The sequence below is a fragment of the Culex quinquefasciatus genome, chromosome 3 (assembly GCF_015732765.1).
Source record: "Culex quinquefasciatus strain JHB chromosome 3, VPISU_Cqui_1.0_pri_paternal, whole genome shotgun sequence".
NCBI lineage: Eukaryota > Metazoa > Arthropoda > Insecta > Diptera > Culicidae > Culex > Culex quinquefasciatus.
In genome coordinates this window covers 109,000,157-109,017,052 of record NC_051863.1, presented here as the reverse complement: position 1 = coordinate 109,017,052, position 16,896 = coordinate 109,000,157, and the positions used below count along the sequence as shown (strand labels likewise).

Genomic DNA, 16,896 nt, shown 5'->3' with positions numbered 1-16,896 from the left:
GATATAATTTTTTTTGGTGATTTTTAATTTCACTTTTTGTCACTAAAACTAGATCTGCAAAAAGAACACTATTTTATTTTTTTTTATTTTCTGATATGTTTTAAAGGACATCAAATGCCAACTTTTCAGAAATTTCCAGAATGGGCAAAAAATCTTTAACTGAGTTATGATTTTTTGAATCAATACAATTTTTTCAAAAAATTGAAATATGGGTCGCAAAAAATTTTCAATTTCATTTTTTGATGTAAAACCGATGTAAATTCAGAATCGAAATAAGTAAATAAATAAATCAATAATTTTAGTGTCCATGATTGCCCACCTTTGAAAAAAATATTTTTGAAAAGCTGAGAAAATTCTCTATATTTTGCTTTTATGAACTTTGTTGGACAAACTAATTATCCAAAATGGTTTCTTCGGGCATACCAAAGGCACCAAAAAAGTTTCAGCCGGATTAAAAAATACAAAAAAAATGAGAATTGCTCATTCGACCTACTTACGAAAAACCAAATTTAAAAATGCTTGAGATTGTTCATTTACACGTCCTTCCCTAAACTTTAGTTAGAAGTATTGGAGTGGTAAATTTGTTTTAAAAAATAATTAAATAAAACATTTTTGAAAAAAGAAATAGATCTTATTTACACTTTGATCAATACGTCAAATGCTGTATATCAAGTAGGCGAAAACCTGTTTCACCCCTAATCCAACAAATTGTTAAAAAATATTTTAATTCCTTCTTAATAGCAATTTTTCCAATCAAATGTACAACTCCAAATCTTTGAAAAAAAAAATATTTTATTTTTTTTAGATCAAGACTAACATTTTAAAAGGGCCAAACATTCAATTTTACGCCCATTTAAAATGCTAGTCTTTATATAAAAAAATTCAAAATATTTTTTTCGAAAAGATCGGAAAATTTTATGCATGTTTCATGTATTAACATTGAAAATCGAACCATTAGTTGCTGAGATATCGTCATTAGAAAATGGTGGGTTATGTTGGTGAGATTTAGAAAACTTCAATTTTCGTGTTTCTTTTTCTTAAAGCGGCTCTATCTCAGCAACCCGAGGTCCAATCTTCAATGTCTCTTAGACAATTTTATAGCAAATTTTCTGAACTTTGAAAAAACATATTTTTGAAATGGTCACTCATGGTCACTATTTTGAAAAATCGAAAACTGCAAATCTGGAGTTTTTTTTTTTTTAAAGGACCTATAAACCAAATTTTAAATCAAAAACTTCCATAGAGATATGTCAAGTAAGAGGTCAAGTTTAGTTCTAGAAGTATTATTCCAATGTGATGAGTGGTGTACGACATGCTCTGCCTACGTAGTGTGTTGGGGGTGCTTACAAAATCAATCAATTGGTCATCTCTATGCGAAAGAGATTTGTGCTTCATATGTTAAGCAGTGAGATCTATTTTTCGAAACGGTTGTAGGAACGGTTGGAATGGAAACAGAAAAGAAATGGTAGTGATTTTACGTAAAAAGTGTGTGACATATCGCGATCAAATAGTTTGAGTGAAAACATAAGTGTTTTTGAGAATGAATGATGTTCAAAGAAGAAGAGCATGTTGATCGATAGTTGGAGTTCTGACTAAGTAAAAAATGTGGTCTGAGGGTAGGGTTTACATGCCACAATGTTGTGAATGATGGCGAAACAAGCACTTGTTGAAAGATTTTCGGGTGAGTTCGTTTCATGTCGTGTGCGCGTGTGTGTGTGTGTGTGTGTGCGTGGTAGAGAGAGAGAGAGAGAGAGAGAGAGAGAGAGAGAGAGAGAGAGAGAGAGAGAGTCCGCGTTTATAATGTTTTTTTTTTTTTTTTAAATAAATCTGTATCGCCGTGGGGTTTTGTGCACTCAGTCGGTTCGCGTCGTGTCCGTCGCGTTTGATTTTCGTCGCTGTCGATTTGTTTGATTCTGAATGACACCCGGTTCTGTGCACTCTGCCGGTTTGCGTCGCGGCCGTCGCGCTTGATTTTTTTTGTTACGGTTCTTGATACGATGCGCGGGCGATTTTCCAGTAAAGCGGTTCATTTGAAATGAATAGTTGATTTCGGGAGAGCTCGTTTCATGGCGGTTTTTTTTTAAATTTAGGGTATTTTGCAGTTAAAATTCGTTAATTTTAGAAATTTTGTCATCGACGCGTTATTGATTCAAGACCGGTTATTGATTTTGTTAATTTTGTTTTCACGATGTCGCGATATCAATAGATTTTGTTTCGTTTTGTAGTGTTTTCGTGTTATCCGCTAGAATTTTAAGTACACGTGACTAGACCTTTCCTTAGCATCGCAGCTCGTAAGGCAGGGTGATAAGTATTATTTCAACGTGATTATTCACGCCATTTCTATAGCGTCGCAGACTATCCCGATCGTACGCCATACGTATAATTTAATAATCAAGTATGTAAACCGCTCCAAATTAACTTATTTAGGTTAATATTTTACCCTTTAACTACATATCGTTTTGGTTTTATCTTTCCACAGCCGGCTGTCTAAGATAAAAACACTTCATTAAAAATTTAACAACAGTTAAACGGGAAATGTCTCATCCGCAGCATCCGATTGTTTGCCTTGAGAATAAAATATAATACCTTTCAACAAACACTATGATTTTGGGTCGCATCATCATCTTCTATGATGAATCCTGACCAAACACCCTATCCTACTAACAAGTTTTCAGGTTCCTGGCGCTCGTGGGGTGTAAGCACAGAGTAAATCAGCTGCCCTAGTAGCAACCAGCGCTAACTAACATTCCCGTCCCTTTAAAATCGAGATCTACAAACTGACATGGCGGGCGCCGTTGGTGGCCAATGACTGTTACCTATTCACAACTGATCTAGTTTTGGCAATCATGGTGTTCTATCTTTTCAGCGCATTCATACATGCTGTTGATAAGGGAAATACCACTTGATAGTCGAAGCCTATGATCAGTAGTGCTGAAAGGATATTACGGTTCTGTTCAGCAACGGAGAAGGACAACCATGGGTGGTCTCTCATGCTCATGCTCATGCTCCTATAAACCAAATTTTAAATTTTTGCTTTTTGGGTGTTTTTAGAACCAAAAGCAAAAATGAAAATTTGGTTTATAGGACCTTTCAAAAAACTCCAGAAATATTTCGCTGAAATCAAACTTTCCGTGACTAGGGGAAATCTACCCATTTTAATCCTAATAAGCGGGCGTGTTTGAATGATGCTGGATAATCTAGAGTCTCCCTTGAATTTTACTAAAACCAAGTACACCAACGAATAGAGCAAGTTTTTGTGAACATTTTTGTTTATTTTCACTTTCACTAAAAGTTATTCTATTTTTTTACCAAGCATTTAACAAAAAAAATCCCAAGGGTATTCTGATCGAGGCGAATGCATTGGGCCACGCCCATTTTTCTAATATCGGCTTAGTTCTTTTTTCTTCCAACACTCTGTCGAGTGTTGCCATTTGCGCTGACAGTTCAAACGAACACTCACGAAAAGTGGCATTTATAGGGAAAGTTTCCTGGCATCGCTGGCTTTTTTGCCTTCGTCTCTCGCTCGGTTTTCTTCAGCCTTCGATTGGAATGCAAAGTGAAAATTGAAACGTCAAACGACTTGGCGCGTTTGGTTTTTTTTTGATGGCGCTAGCTAATTTATTACATTTTTCGGGATTATTCTTCAAGTGAGTGCATTACTAATGATCAAAAGAACATGTTGCCGGTACTTGGAAGCAATTTCATATCTTAAGCGCCGTGAAAAAGTAAGCGAAAGTGAAAAGTTAATTTTGGCGATATTCATTAAGCGTTTGAGGGATTCTCGTGTGTGTCACTGTGTGTGCCAACAAAATGATGAGAAGTGGTCTCGCAAAATACAAATTATGATCAAAAGTGCATTAAATGTGATCTTTTTGGCCAATAAGTGGCATACATTTGAGTGCTTACTCGAGGCGGTGCTGTTGCTGGTAAGTTTATAGCCCAAATAGTATTTTTGGAGCTTTAATCGAGCATCAAACTCTCCATATGACGAAGGTAGGTGTTTGATTGGAAAGGGTATATTTCCCCTATATCTTGAAAACGGAGCCCTTTATCAAAAAATCTGTAAAGTAGTTTTCGATTGCAAATTCAATTTTGCATTAAAAAAATGTCAAATTTGTTTTTGCATAAAACTTTGATTTTTCCAAAAATCAAATTTTTTTCAAAAAATCATAACTCGGCGGCAGATTTTTTGACCATGTTTCTCTATGACTCAAAAGTTGCGGATTTTTGTCCCCTAAAACAAATCAAAAAATCTTGAAAATCAAAAAATACGTATTTTGGGAAATTGAGTTTTAGTGAAAAAAGTTGATTATTGCACAATTCCACTAACTTGGACATCGCACTGCATTATTGCTACCGATCGCACTATTGCGACTTGTCAAACCGGCTTGGAAAATTTAAAATAGATTGAAACTACTTTTATATGAAAAGTGACAAAAATTTTCGGAGCTTTTTTGGTTTTCATTGAATATCTTAGGATTGAAATCGGATTTTGGGGATCTGTGAAGGTCAAAAGATGTGGCATTGTGAGATGCACAAAATGGTGTTCTTAACTCAATTTGGCCCAAAATGCACATACGACAAGTTAGCACGACGGCGACGGTATGGGAGTATGGGTGTTGGAGACTGTTGCAAAAAGATATTAGGGTTTTGAAAAAATTCGACCCTGGAAGTCTATGGCCCATTTTAAGTGTTTAAAAGACCTTTCAAATGCATCTACGAGAGCTGGAATTGATGAAGTTTTACGGAAATGCGAGCAATTTTAAGATATTTTAGGTTTTTTGGACCTCAAACTTCGAAGCCCGTTTTCTCATGTATAGACAAACAAACGCTAAAAGTTTCTTCCAAATCGGAGCACATCGATACGACCTCTAGAACAATCCGAGCAGAATTTACAAATACTGCCTCTTAAATTTATAACTTGTTGACAGGAAATTTTGCTATAGAATGGCTCACACCACGTGGACAGTAGGACAAAAATGACTTTTTGGCCGGCATCAAGGGGCTTGTTCCAATGGACGTACTGAGCCCAAATCCCTTGAAATATGAACTTGATTGGACGTAACAGGAGCTAGCGCTTTGCATTTTCATTTTTCAAAAAAACACTTTGTGAGGCAAACTGCTAAAGCTGATGCGTTCATTATTAATATCATTAGCGCCAGCCTGGAGCTCGGTAAAGGCCTCCAAAATGTGGCATTTTTTTTAGAAAAAATCGACCCAAGCAAATTCAAATGGCGCCTCGGGTGTCGCAAGGTGTGACGCCTATCTTTTTTGCTGGGGCAAAACTGTAGTGGACAGCCATTTACAAAAAAAAATCATATTTGCTATCCCTTTCTTATGAGTTATTGTCCATACAAACGAGTGTTTTCATGATATTTAGAAAAAAAAATTCTAATAAAAAAAAATTATAAAATTCTAAATTTCTAAGTTTATTATATTAAAATGTGTCAAACAAGTCTACTCGAGATCTCGTCCAGTTTATCATTCTTAATTACTGTACATGAAATGCAACTTGCAACAACGCCGCATCGCTCGAAACTCTTTGCTGCTGCCGGCCACGCCGGGTTTGTCGCTTGTAGGTAAATGGAGATAAAGAAAAAGCCTAAGAGCAAAGAGTATGAGCCAACATTATGTGTATGTGCAACCCGAAGTAAATACACCGGCCAGAAAATTACCCGTACTGGGTGCTGCCGGGTGTCGACCGCCAGTGACGTGATGGCTATGATGATGTAATCACTAATTAAAGTGGAGAAAGCTGACCACCGAGTGACCGACTTATGAGCAAAATCTGCTGCACCAACATGTGAGCAGATTAAAACGAAGAGCGCTGTCTTTCGTTACTTTAACGTGATTTTTTGTTTAACACTTAATTATCTCAAGCAAAAACACAATTTAAGAACAAGAAATAAGGTCATTGTTTTAAAACGTTCCCAATCACCTAGCAGAGATAAAAATTGAAGCCATCAACCTTTGTTGAGGCAATATCTTATCGTACAGCTTGGTCTGTTCCAGAGAAAACATACTGTCTACCGACAACAACAACGAGGGTTTCCCAGAAAGAGAAGTGGCAAAACCATTGGAATTCGTCGTTATTTTGACGAGTGTGAAACGAGTGACAAAGAAACTTTTTTCCCTATCAGTCGAACGGTGGACTTTGAAACCGGAACGCTCGCACTTAGTCATCGTGTTTGTTGATCGATTGCTGAGCGATCGTTGGAGTCGAAATCGATGTGTTTTTTTTCACACCTAAACATTGAAAACTGGACGAGAACTGGACCTTATTCCAGAATGTATCCCACCTGTGCACTGTTTGTTCAAGCCAAGTCGCTTTTGTTACACCCTAATGCGCACACCATTTAGAAGGAAGCGCTTACTCTTGGTATTTTCCTATAATTTCGTAGCCGGTCTACAAACATTTCATTAGTTTAACACACACGCAGAGTACGTATTTTCAATGGTTAAAATTGATAGTAAAGTGAAGTTTAAAAACCGGAATTTTTTTCAGTACAGTCCAGCCTCGGTTATTGGAAGCCCCGATTACCCGAAAGTTTTTATAACACTTCAGATAATCCAATCATGAAAAAAATGTTGTTTTACATCAAATTCGAGTTCTGCTACCCCATTTAAGTCATATCGAATAGTTGATTGCATATCAAATTGATTCGGAATGTATCAATCAAAAAATGGTTTGCTTTATTTGTTAGTCGAAGTATTTTACAATTATTATTTGATTATATTTTCTTTTCAATTTACTATTTCTGGACCACGTAGGGGAAATATGCCCATTTTCAGCCTAATAAGCGGTCGTGTTTGAATGATGTTGGATAATCTGGATTGTTCCTTGAAATTCACTAAAACCAAGTACACCAACGATTAGAGCAACTTTTTGTGAACATTTCTGTTTATTTTCACTTTTATTAGAAGTTACGCTATTCCTTTTACAAGCATTTAAAAAAAATATTTAAAAATGCATTCTAATCAGTCGAGTGCATTGGGCCACGCCCATTTTTCTATTTTCAGCTTAGTTTTTTTTTCTTCCAGCGCTCTTTTGGGTCTGCTTAGTGCTGCCAAAATTGATGAAATTTTAAGCGAACACTCACGAAAAGTAGTATTCATAGCGAAAGTTCCCTGGCAGCACTTGCTCACTCTAACAGGCGCTGCACCAGCATGTTGGTGGTGTTGGTGGCCACCCTTTGTTCTTTATTTGCCTTCGCTCCTCGCTCGGGTTTCTTCAGCCTTCGATTGGAATAGATATTCAAAATTGAAACGTCAAACGACTTGGCGCGTTTTTTTTATGGTGCTTGCTAATTATTTACATTTTTCGGGATTATTTTTCAAGTGACTGACTAAGTAATAGTCAAAAGAACATGTTGCCGGTTGTTGGAAGCAATTTTATATCTTAAGCGCTTTGAAATCGTTAGCGAAAGTGAAAAGATATTGATGGTGACTTTCGTTAAGCAGTTAACCTCTCATCTTGCGTGTGGATGTGTGTGCCACCAAAATGACCAAGTGTGTCTCGCAAAATAGAAATTATAATCAAAAGTACATTAACCTTTCTAAGGTGTAAGGGTCTATATGACCCAGACGGCTTATAAAATGTGCTGTATCTTTTATTCATTCTTACTTACAGACTTGAAACTTTCTGACTTTTCCTAACTTTGTAAAATAAACATTTTGCAACCGGAAGCAACCTCCAGCGCCACCTAGAAAGGGCGCTACAAAAAAACTTACGTTACCAATTGGACCATATTTGGCCACTCCGGAACCGATTCCGGATACACTGGAAGTGGTCAAATGGCTACTTTGGTAAAAGCCTAACGTGCGGCATATCAAACTTCATGGAATTACATGCCATGGACGCTGGAACTAGTAAAAAGCCAACTGGACCATATCTGGCCACCATTTTACTGATTCCAATGTGCATGGCATGCAATTCCATGACGTTTGATAAGCCGCACGATAGGCTCTTACCAAAATAGCCATTTGGCTACTTTCAGGGTATCTGGAATCGGTTCCGGTGTGGCCAGATTTGGTCCAGTTGGCTTTTTACTAGTTCCAGCGTGCATGGCATGTAGTTCCATGAAGCTTGATATGCCGCACGTTAGGCTTTTACCAAAGTAGCCATTTGACCACTTCCAGTGTATCCGGAATCGGTTCCGGAGTGGCCAAATATGGTCCAATTGGTTTTTTGCTGATTCCAGCGTGCATGGCATGTAATTCCATGAAGTTTGATATGTCGCACGATAGGCTTCTACCAAAATAGCAATCTGGCCACTTCCAGGGTATCCGGAACCGGTTCCAGAGTGGCCAGATATGGCCCAATTGTCTTTTTGCTGGTTCCAGTGTCCATGGCATGTAATTCCATGAAGTTTGATATGTCGCACGATAGGCTTTTACCAAAATAGCAATCTGGCCACTTCCAGGGTTTCCGGAACCGGTTCCAGAGTGGCCAGATATGATCCAAATGGCATGCAACCTGTTCCGGAGCGTATGACTCGTATTTTTAGAGATTATTTATAGTTTATCATGCATTAATCCATAGCTAAATCTAATAAAACTTATGAAAGCCGGTTTGCCGGAAAATTTGTTCCTTTGGAATCGATTCCCAGGAACCAAAGTGGCCAAATCGGGTCCGCATAGCACAGGTGCCTTTCTAGACATCCATACCTTACATTTGCGTCCAAAAGAACGAAAATCGGTTGCAAAATGGATTTTTGCCAGCATTTTCAATTCCGGGGTCATATAGACCCCTTAACACCTTTAACGTAAGTTTTTCTTAACATCCCAGGAAGGTTAAATTTGATCTTTTTGGCCAGTAAATGGCATAAATTTGCGTGCTTACTCGAGGCGGTGCTGTTGCTGGTAAGTTTATAGCCTAAATAGTATTTTTGGAGCTTAAATCGAACATCAAACTCTCCATATGACGAAGATAGGTGTTTGATTAGAAAGCGTATATTTCCCCTAGAAGGTAAAAGACACCTTCTACGGTCTCAATCACTTTAGCGTAGTTTAGGGGTCATAGTTTAGCTCGACATCATTTTAAATATTTAAAAACATTAAATAAAACAACAACAAATCTGGTCGTGTTTTATGGGATGTAATTATTTAAATTTTTTTTAATTTAAAAAAGCGTATTTACGTTCAAATTTGTAGAGCAGGCCTACCCAAAGATTAATTGAGTGTTACCATTTTAAAATAAAGTCACATAAAGTTTCCGCATATTATAAAAAAAAATATTGCTTTTTTTTATTTGGCAATAAAATGTTGCTATTAAAAACTTAAAATAAAATTTGTACCAGCCTTATTACACGGAAAAAATGGCGCAAGATTACAAAATTATTACATTTCCTAAAAATGTAAAATATATGAAAAAAAAGGTCTGAAAATATAGAAACATACACTAAATTTTAAAATTCTTACAGTTTTGCTGTGTTTACTTCAAATTGAAGGTTTATTTTTTGAGGAACTATGTTAAACTTGATTTTTTAATCAATGAGTAATTTAAAAATAAGGTTTTTTTGCCTGAACAACTTTAAAGTCATAATGTTTTGTTTAATAAAAAACATGGAAAACTACTGGATTACTACAAATATTTTTGAAAAATATTTAAAAATGTCTCAAATGAGCCAAGAATTAAGGAGAAAAAATATATTTTTTCATCAACTTTGAAATCTGAAGAAAAACTTATTGAAAACTATTAAAAATATATAGGGGAAATTCTCGTATGTTTGGCAGGTCAAGCACTCGCTCCTAATTCCATCCAATTTGCTGATTTTAACTATTTTAACAACTAATTTTGTATAACTTTTGATAGAAACTTGCTTGCTCACTTCTTATTGAGCTATTTATCACTGGAAAGCTCGGCACATTTACTCTGCTTCTGCGGAGCACTTGTGTCTCGAAGGCTGCGGTTCCTTGGATCGCACCTTCTTACGCCGTACTATGTATGGCACCACACCCATCCCAAGAAGGTCATACAGTTCATCGACTGTATTGCGCCGGATTGGGATAAACCATGTCTGCAAAATAACCCCTCGTCTTCCGATCCAATGGATACGAGTAATTTGTAGTATGGACAGTAACCAGGGTACATCACAAAAGATAGCCTTCTCAGGTGGTCGCAGTGAACTTAACCCAATGCCCATTGGGCAACAACAAAAAAAAAATCACTCGATTTCAGTTGAAAACGCTTTTAATTAGCTTTATTTGAATGTCAAAGTTCTGACCTGCCAACATTAGAGGCACGCTGGAATTAGATGCTGTTCCCCTATTCCATACTTTTTAAATATAGTTTAAAATATTTTGTGAAATATTTGAATAAAGGTGCACAACAATGCAAAAAGATTGTTTAGTCAAGACGATTTGGAGCCATATTTTGTTTCAATAAATTTTATCATGCATGCCTCATTGATTTTTTTATGTATTGGTGTGTTGAGCAAATTGAACTTAAAAAACTTGCAACAACAAATGAAATTTGAATGTTTTTTAAAGTTAATGATATCAGGTTGTTAATTGTAATCGACGAAAGCAATTTTAATCAAAATATATGAATCTTCTTAGCAGAACTAGTTTATATATTTGTTTACTTAAAAAAAATCTGATAAAAATTGTTTAACGAAAAGCTAGGGGAAATCTACCCATTTTAATCCTAATAAGCGGTCGTGTTTGAATGATGCTGGATAATCTAGAGTCTCCCTTGAATTTTACTAAAACCAAGTACACCAACGAATAGAGCAAGTTTTTGTGAACATTTTTGTTTATTTTCACTTTCACTAAAAGTTATTCGATTTCTTTACCAAGCATTTAACAAAAAAAAATTCCCAATGGTATTCTAATCGAGGCGAATGCATTGGGCCACGCCCATTTTTCTAATATCGGCTCAGTTCTTTTTTCTTCCAACACTCTGTCGAGTGCTGCCATTTGCGCTGACAGTTCAAACGAACACTCACGAAAAGTGGCATTTATAAGGAAACTTTCCTGGCATCGCTGGCTGTGCTGCTGGTGGTGTTGACGGCCAGCCTTTGTTCTTTTTTTGCCTTCGTCTCTCGCTCGGTTTTCTTCAGCCTTCGGTTGGAATGCAAAGTGAAAATTGAAACGTCAAACGACTTGGCGCGTTTGTTTTTTTTTGATGGCGCTTGCTAATTTATTACATTTTTCGGGATTATTCTTCAAGTGAGTGCCTTACTAATGATCAAAAGAACATGTTGCCGGTACTTGGAAGCAATTTCATATCTTAAGCGCCGTGAAAAAGTAAGCGAAAGTGAAAAGTTAATTTTGGCGATATTCATTAAGCGTTTGAGGGATTCTCGTGTGTGTCACTGTGTGTGCCAACAAAATGATGAGAAGTGGTCTCGCAAAATACAAATTATGATCAAAAGTGCATTAAATGTGATCTTTTTGGCCAGTAAGTGGCATACATTTGCGTGCTTACTCGAGGCGGTGCTGTTGCTGGTAAGTTTATAGCCCAAATAGTATTTTTGGAGCTTTAATCGAGCATCAAACTCTCCATATGACGAAGATAGGTGTTTGATTGGAAAGGGTAGATTTCCCCTATTTGTTGTTTTTTTTCAATTTTAATCAAACATCGCCTGCTTGAGAAAAATCAGATCTGGCTCGTAGGGCCAAAAGGATGGAAACCCCTGTTGTCGAGCGCTTAGTTTGTTCCAGGAAAAATATTTTTGTTATTTTGAACAGCACATAAGAAAGCCATCATGCGATATGTGGTGATGACCTTGGAATAGGGTAGCAAGACACCAAAACAATCGGTGATTTGGCCGGTTTTTTATGGTTAGTTTCTATCACTTTACACAGACACGCTTCAAATGTTTCCCTTCCTCACCCCATTCAAGGTTATTCGTTAAACTGCGTCGATAGCTTTGTTAGCGTACAAGCTGATACGTTTTATTGTTGTTATGAAGGAAAAAATAAATTATCAACAAAATAAAATCTTAATATTTTTTTTTTTAATTTTAATCTAAACTTGTATAGTGTGTTGAAAAAATGATTTTTTTTACTAAATCCTAGTGATCAAAAGTGGCTTAATCGGAAGTCGATTCTAAATTCAGTGCGCGCGCTCGATCATGTGTCGAAACCGTTGACCATGCTCTTCCCGCGCGATTGATCTGTTGACAGAGGCGTTTCGCTGCGTTCGTTGTTGGTGGTATAAACAGCACCAGGATCCATAATTAGCATCCTAATCACGTTTTAATTGTCACAACAGCCCAACCGTAGCGGTTTGATATTTCGGCGTTTAAATTCCGTTTGAATGCCGCCACATCACATTCTGAACTCGTTTGAGTGACAACGGCCAATTGTGGCCGGCAACACCGCACCAGACAATGCAAATAAAAAAGTTGGAAGAGCGCAAACCGATCCAACAACAGCTTCGATGACCTTAATTTGTTTATCGCACTTGCGACAAATTGTTTTTGTTATTAAGTGATTCTCGAAGAAGACACTGCTGACGTTATCAGTATACGATAGATTTGTTTACCAACAGATTTGTGTGTTCCACCCGAAGCTGATTCGAGAGTGATGATGGGTTTCAAGAGTGAGATAATCACGTGAAACAACAAAGACTAATCTATTTCCTAGAGATTTTCTTTGCGATAAGGTTGCAGTAATTGACCGATGGAATTACGATTACAAAATTGTGATTGGAAATTTTGGGGTTCCTCTTTTCCAAAAAGGCTATGATTAATTTTTTTATCCATATCAAAACCAGTTTTCGTCACACTTTTTTTTTAAATTTATTGAAATCCAAAAAATTGTGAAAACAATTTTAAAAAACTGAGGCAAGGGATTTTTTGGGTGTTGTGTCACCGTCACTATAGCTTGCGAGATCTATTCCTATTCCTCAGGATACTGATGTAAGGTATATTCTTTAGAGATAACTTTGCCGCTTGGGTCGAAAATAGGTACTTGCTTCAAAAAAGTTCAAAATCAAATATCTATTTTCGAATGTCACCCACTGACCACGTTTTTTCCAAAAGGCTTCAGTTAACGAATTCACCTTCACCAGATAGCCAAACCGGTTTCGATTTCGTTCAGTATTCAGCCAAAATGAATCACCCCGCCACGCTGCCGATATTTGCCGACCCGAGCTTTCCAATTCCGTCACATATGGCCAGTCCTTATGTGTGAGAAATACGCACAACCCACCCCGTCAATGAAGAGCAGGAATGTGGCCTGATGATGTGATCCGTGACGTAGATTTGCCAGGCGACGAGGCGACCGCGCGCTGGGCCAATTCAACAAATCAACGCTGATTGAATTATGCCCTTTTGAAAATAAATATCATGAGAACAATTTCAAACCGGTGGAATTTCGTTCTTCCTCCTAGAAGGGCACCTCTATCCGGAGAGCGTGATAATGAAATTTGCAACGATTTTCTGGCATGTTCCGATTGAAAGCAAATCGATACACTCTGCAGCATGCGAAAGCATATATAATTTGGAAAGGTAGGCCGTGACCGGTGTATAACGGGAATTTCGCAGCGTGCGGAATGTCCGCGTCATTGAGTATCTCGTCAATTTTGGAATTTTTGGTTTGAAGTGTTGTTGCGTTTAATTATGTATAAAAACAATTTCAATATTAATGTTTCTTTGATGCAAAGCTGTTAAAACATTTTTTTTTTTTTTTTGGGAGGGTGATCCAGTCGCACATCGTTGATGTGGAAACCTCTAAACTGGGCCCTCGTCCTGTCACGTCCGTCAGTAGTCTTGTCCGTACATTACAACTAGAATCAGATATGCCAATGAATTGGTACACTTCGACCAAATAAACACTGACGCTGTATGGATCTGACTCTAGAATAAATGCACAGTTGTGTGTTATTCATAAGTCACAAATGTTCAATTATTCATATAAGTCCAAATATTCATTTGCGGATAACTTCCTAACTTGAATTGACTATAAGATTTAAAGTAACCTATCCGAAAGCTACTCTTATGTCAAATCCCCGACATTTTAATTAATAGCCAAAAAACGTTTCTTGTAAAACCTGTCTGGCTTCTGTTAAAAAAAAAAAAAAACAAAAAAAAAGAATAACAGTTCATATTTTACAAGTCGTGAATTGAAATAGAGACGACCATTTGATCGTCAGAATTCCAGTAGATCCTCGATTCGCAACAATGGTCGATACAATCATAATCCGACAACCGTTAGTTCAACAGATCAACGAACTTAGTCCGATATCATTTCACTATTGATTGATCGAGACACTACGGAAATTTTTACAAATCATAATGGTTTTTATGCTACTTGAATGAAAATCACCGATTCTGACAGAATTACTAAATTCACTGCTACTAATTTTGTCCCTAAATAACTAAAGGCAAAGTATTAAAAGTTGATATTTATAGTTAAAATCCTAAATTCTACAAAAACATTTTTTTAAAAAACCCGCATTCTAACCTGACACCCACATTAAGATAGGGAAAAATCACATATGTAGCGGTTCGTTGTACAAATGTGATATTTCCACTATCGGAGAACCTCCTTGTCTCGATGACAGCTTACCGGCCATCGATTAAGCCTTGAGGCTGCGCCGAAATGGGTTCTCGCAGCATGAAGTGGTGTCCATGTGTAAAAATGGAAGCTTCAGCAATATACTGAACACTTCGATTTTAATTCCACATCGAATCAAATCATACTCTTTGCCAAACAAGCATCAAACCTATGACACTCATTATGACAAAGCCCAGGGATGCAAAGTTGTTAAAACATTGCTACACAAATGATAAAATTATTAATTCAAAGCATAAATTGATGAAACGTACTAAAATATCTTGATCTTGATTTGAAAAGTTATTACAAAAACTATCCTTTTTATTTTAAAGGAAGAGGTGGTATTTGCACAGAAATAACAACTCTGTTCAAAGCTTTTACAACAACGTTAAGCGAATTCGGCTATGATTGACTCATGGTCACGCGAAGTTTCAATCGGTGAAAAATAGTCAGTTTCTTATTACACCTTATGTTCATTGTTGACCACCACGAGGTGGTTCCAAGGCCCCGAGATTCCTGGTCATGACATGTATTTGCATTTTGGCAATGCTCCTGACCTTAAAATTTTGTTGAAAAATTTTGTTTAATGCTCTGGTTCTTCCAGGCCAACTTTCAGCTTATAAGAAGCATTAGCGAGATTTTTTGAGTACTTGCTTTGGAGGGCCTCGTGGCGCATTTAATTTTTTGACAACTCCGACTCCAGCTCCGACTCCAGGTCTATCAAAAATTTACGACTCCGGCTCCAACTCCAACTCCAGCTCATATATGCTCATATATGTATACAATTTAGCCGATTCCGACACCGATTCCAGCTATTAGAGTTTTGACGACTCCGACTCCGACTCCACAGCCCTGATCAAAAATGTATTTTTTTCTGCATTCACATTGTAGCAGGATTGTTTTTTTATTTGACAATTTTGGAATAAGAAGATAACAACTTCCTTGAATGCTGTGCAATAAAAAAGCTTAAAAGAGGGTATTTTTTAATATCATAGAAATACAAAAAAATACAAAAAATTGGCCGCCAAAAATTTCGTGCTGAAGTCAAAAACCCGTTAGCCTTAGTTATCGAGAATTACACCAACACGCAGAAAAATGTTTTGTAGAATCAGCTTGTACGAGGTATGAATCAACAAAAAATTTCTTGAATATAATCAACAACAAAATTGCGTCAAAACAAACCTTGATTTTCTCAATTCCACAAAAATCTAAGTGGATCAAGTAGGTGTTTTTTTATCTTTTTCTGAATTCTCAAGTTTTAAAAGGGATAAAAATGACAACAAGTTACTCGTAAATAACGCAGATAATATTGCATACAAACCATCTATCCCGCACAATAACTGCGATTGTCGTATGACATAATTTTCTATTGTAAACCTTGATCTGTTCGGCCCCAGCATCGGTCAGAGAGATTGAATCGTTTCACTCTGCTGCGCTCGCGAAGGTCACCAAGTGTGCAGTTAGGTGACTGACTGGCTTGGTTTAATGATTCAGCTGACTCAGCTTCAAGACACCGATCTACTCTTTCAAAAGTAGCACCTGTTTCAACGGGTCTTATCTCCCCCCTTGTGACTCACCTAAGCTAATCATTGTTTTGAAGAATTCCGGCTGGATGCAGGTGGCCCGGCCATCGATCGACATGGGTGGTGAAATCCGCTCGATTTCGCTAAAGTTGATGTCCGCCGAGGCGTAGCTCGTGCCCAGGCTGGAAAGCAACGGATGATGGTGATGATGGCCCGGGACTCCGGAATCTATCGTGTGACTTCCATTGCCCCCAAGCGGCAACATTCCCAGGTACGCCAGCGTGGTCACATTTTGTCTTTGCACCAGCCGAACGGAGAACCAGAACCGTTTTATGTCACCCAGCGTTAGTGCGTAAGCATAATTTTCCCGCAGACTTTTGATGTCGTTTTCGCTCAACGTGAGCAAAGCTTTTCCGTCGATTTCTTCCTTTACGATTAAATCGAAAATTTTGCGATTCAGCCCCTCCTTCCGAGCCCACTCGGCCACGTTCTCCCTGGTCCAGTTAATCACTGCCAGCTCGTTGGCCATTTTGACCCCCGCCCCCGGGACTCCGGAACTGTTACTGTTTCTCAGCAGATTGTGCAAGTTGTCACCATACTTTTGCGACATTTGCACGGAAGCTCCGTTCAGTTTCACGCACAATCACTTTATTCACTTTCGCCAATAAAACCTCACAAAACCATCTTTGGCCGCAGCACCAGCAAGAAGAGGAAAACAATATTCGCGGAATCCAACTTCACTTCACTCCGAACTTCGCGCACCACGAAGAAGAGACGACGTCCACTCTGCGAAACAGGCACTGGATGAATGGAAAATGAAAATTTTTGACAGCTCCGCACTGAATGAGTTTGGTTCGCGAGATTT

At 37.6% G+C, this 16,896-nt stretch overlaps 1 protein-coding gene across 1 annotated transcript in view; it reads right to left on the bottom strand.

The window, feature by feature from the left end:
- LOC6033454 (sphingomyelin synthase-related 1) overlaps window positions 1-16,896 on the bottom strand; it is a 35,614-nt gene extending 18,718 nt beyond the window's left edge. The window contains exon 1 of the mRNA XM_038263162.1: window positions 16,086-16,896. Coding sequence (XP_038119090.1) covers window positions 16,086-16,641 — 556 coding nt within the window. The 5' untranslated portion in view covers window positions 16,642-16,896. The remainder of the gene's footprint in view (window positions 1-16,085) is intronic.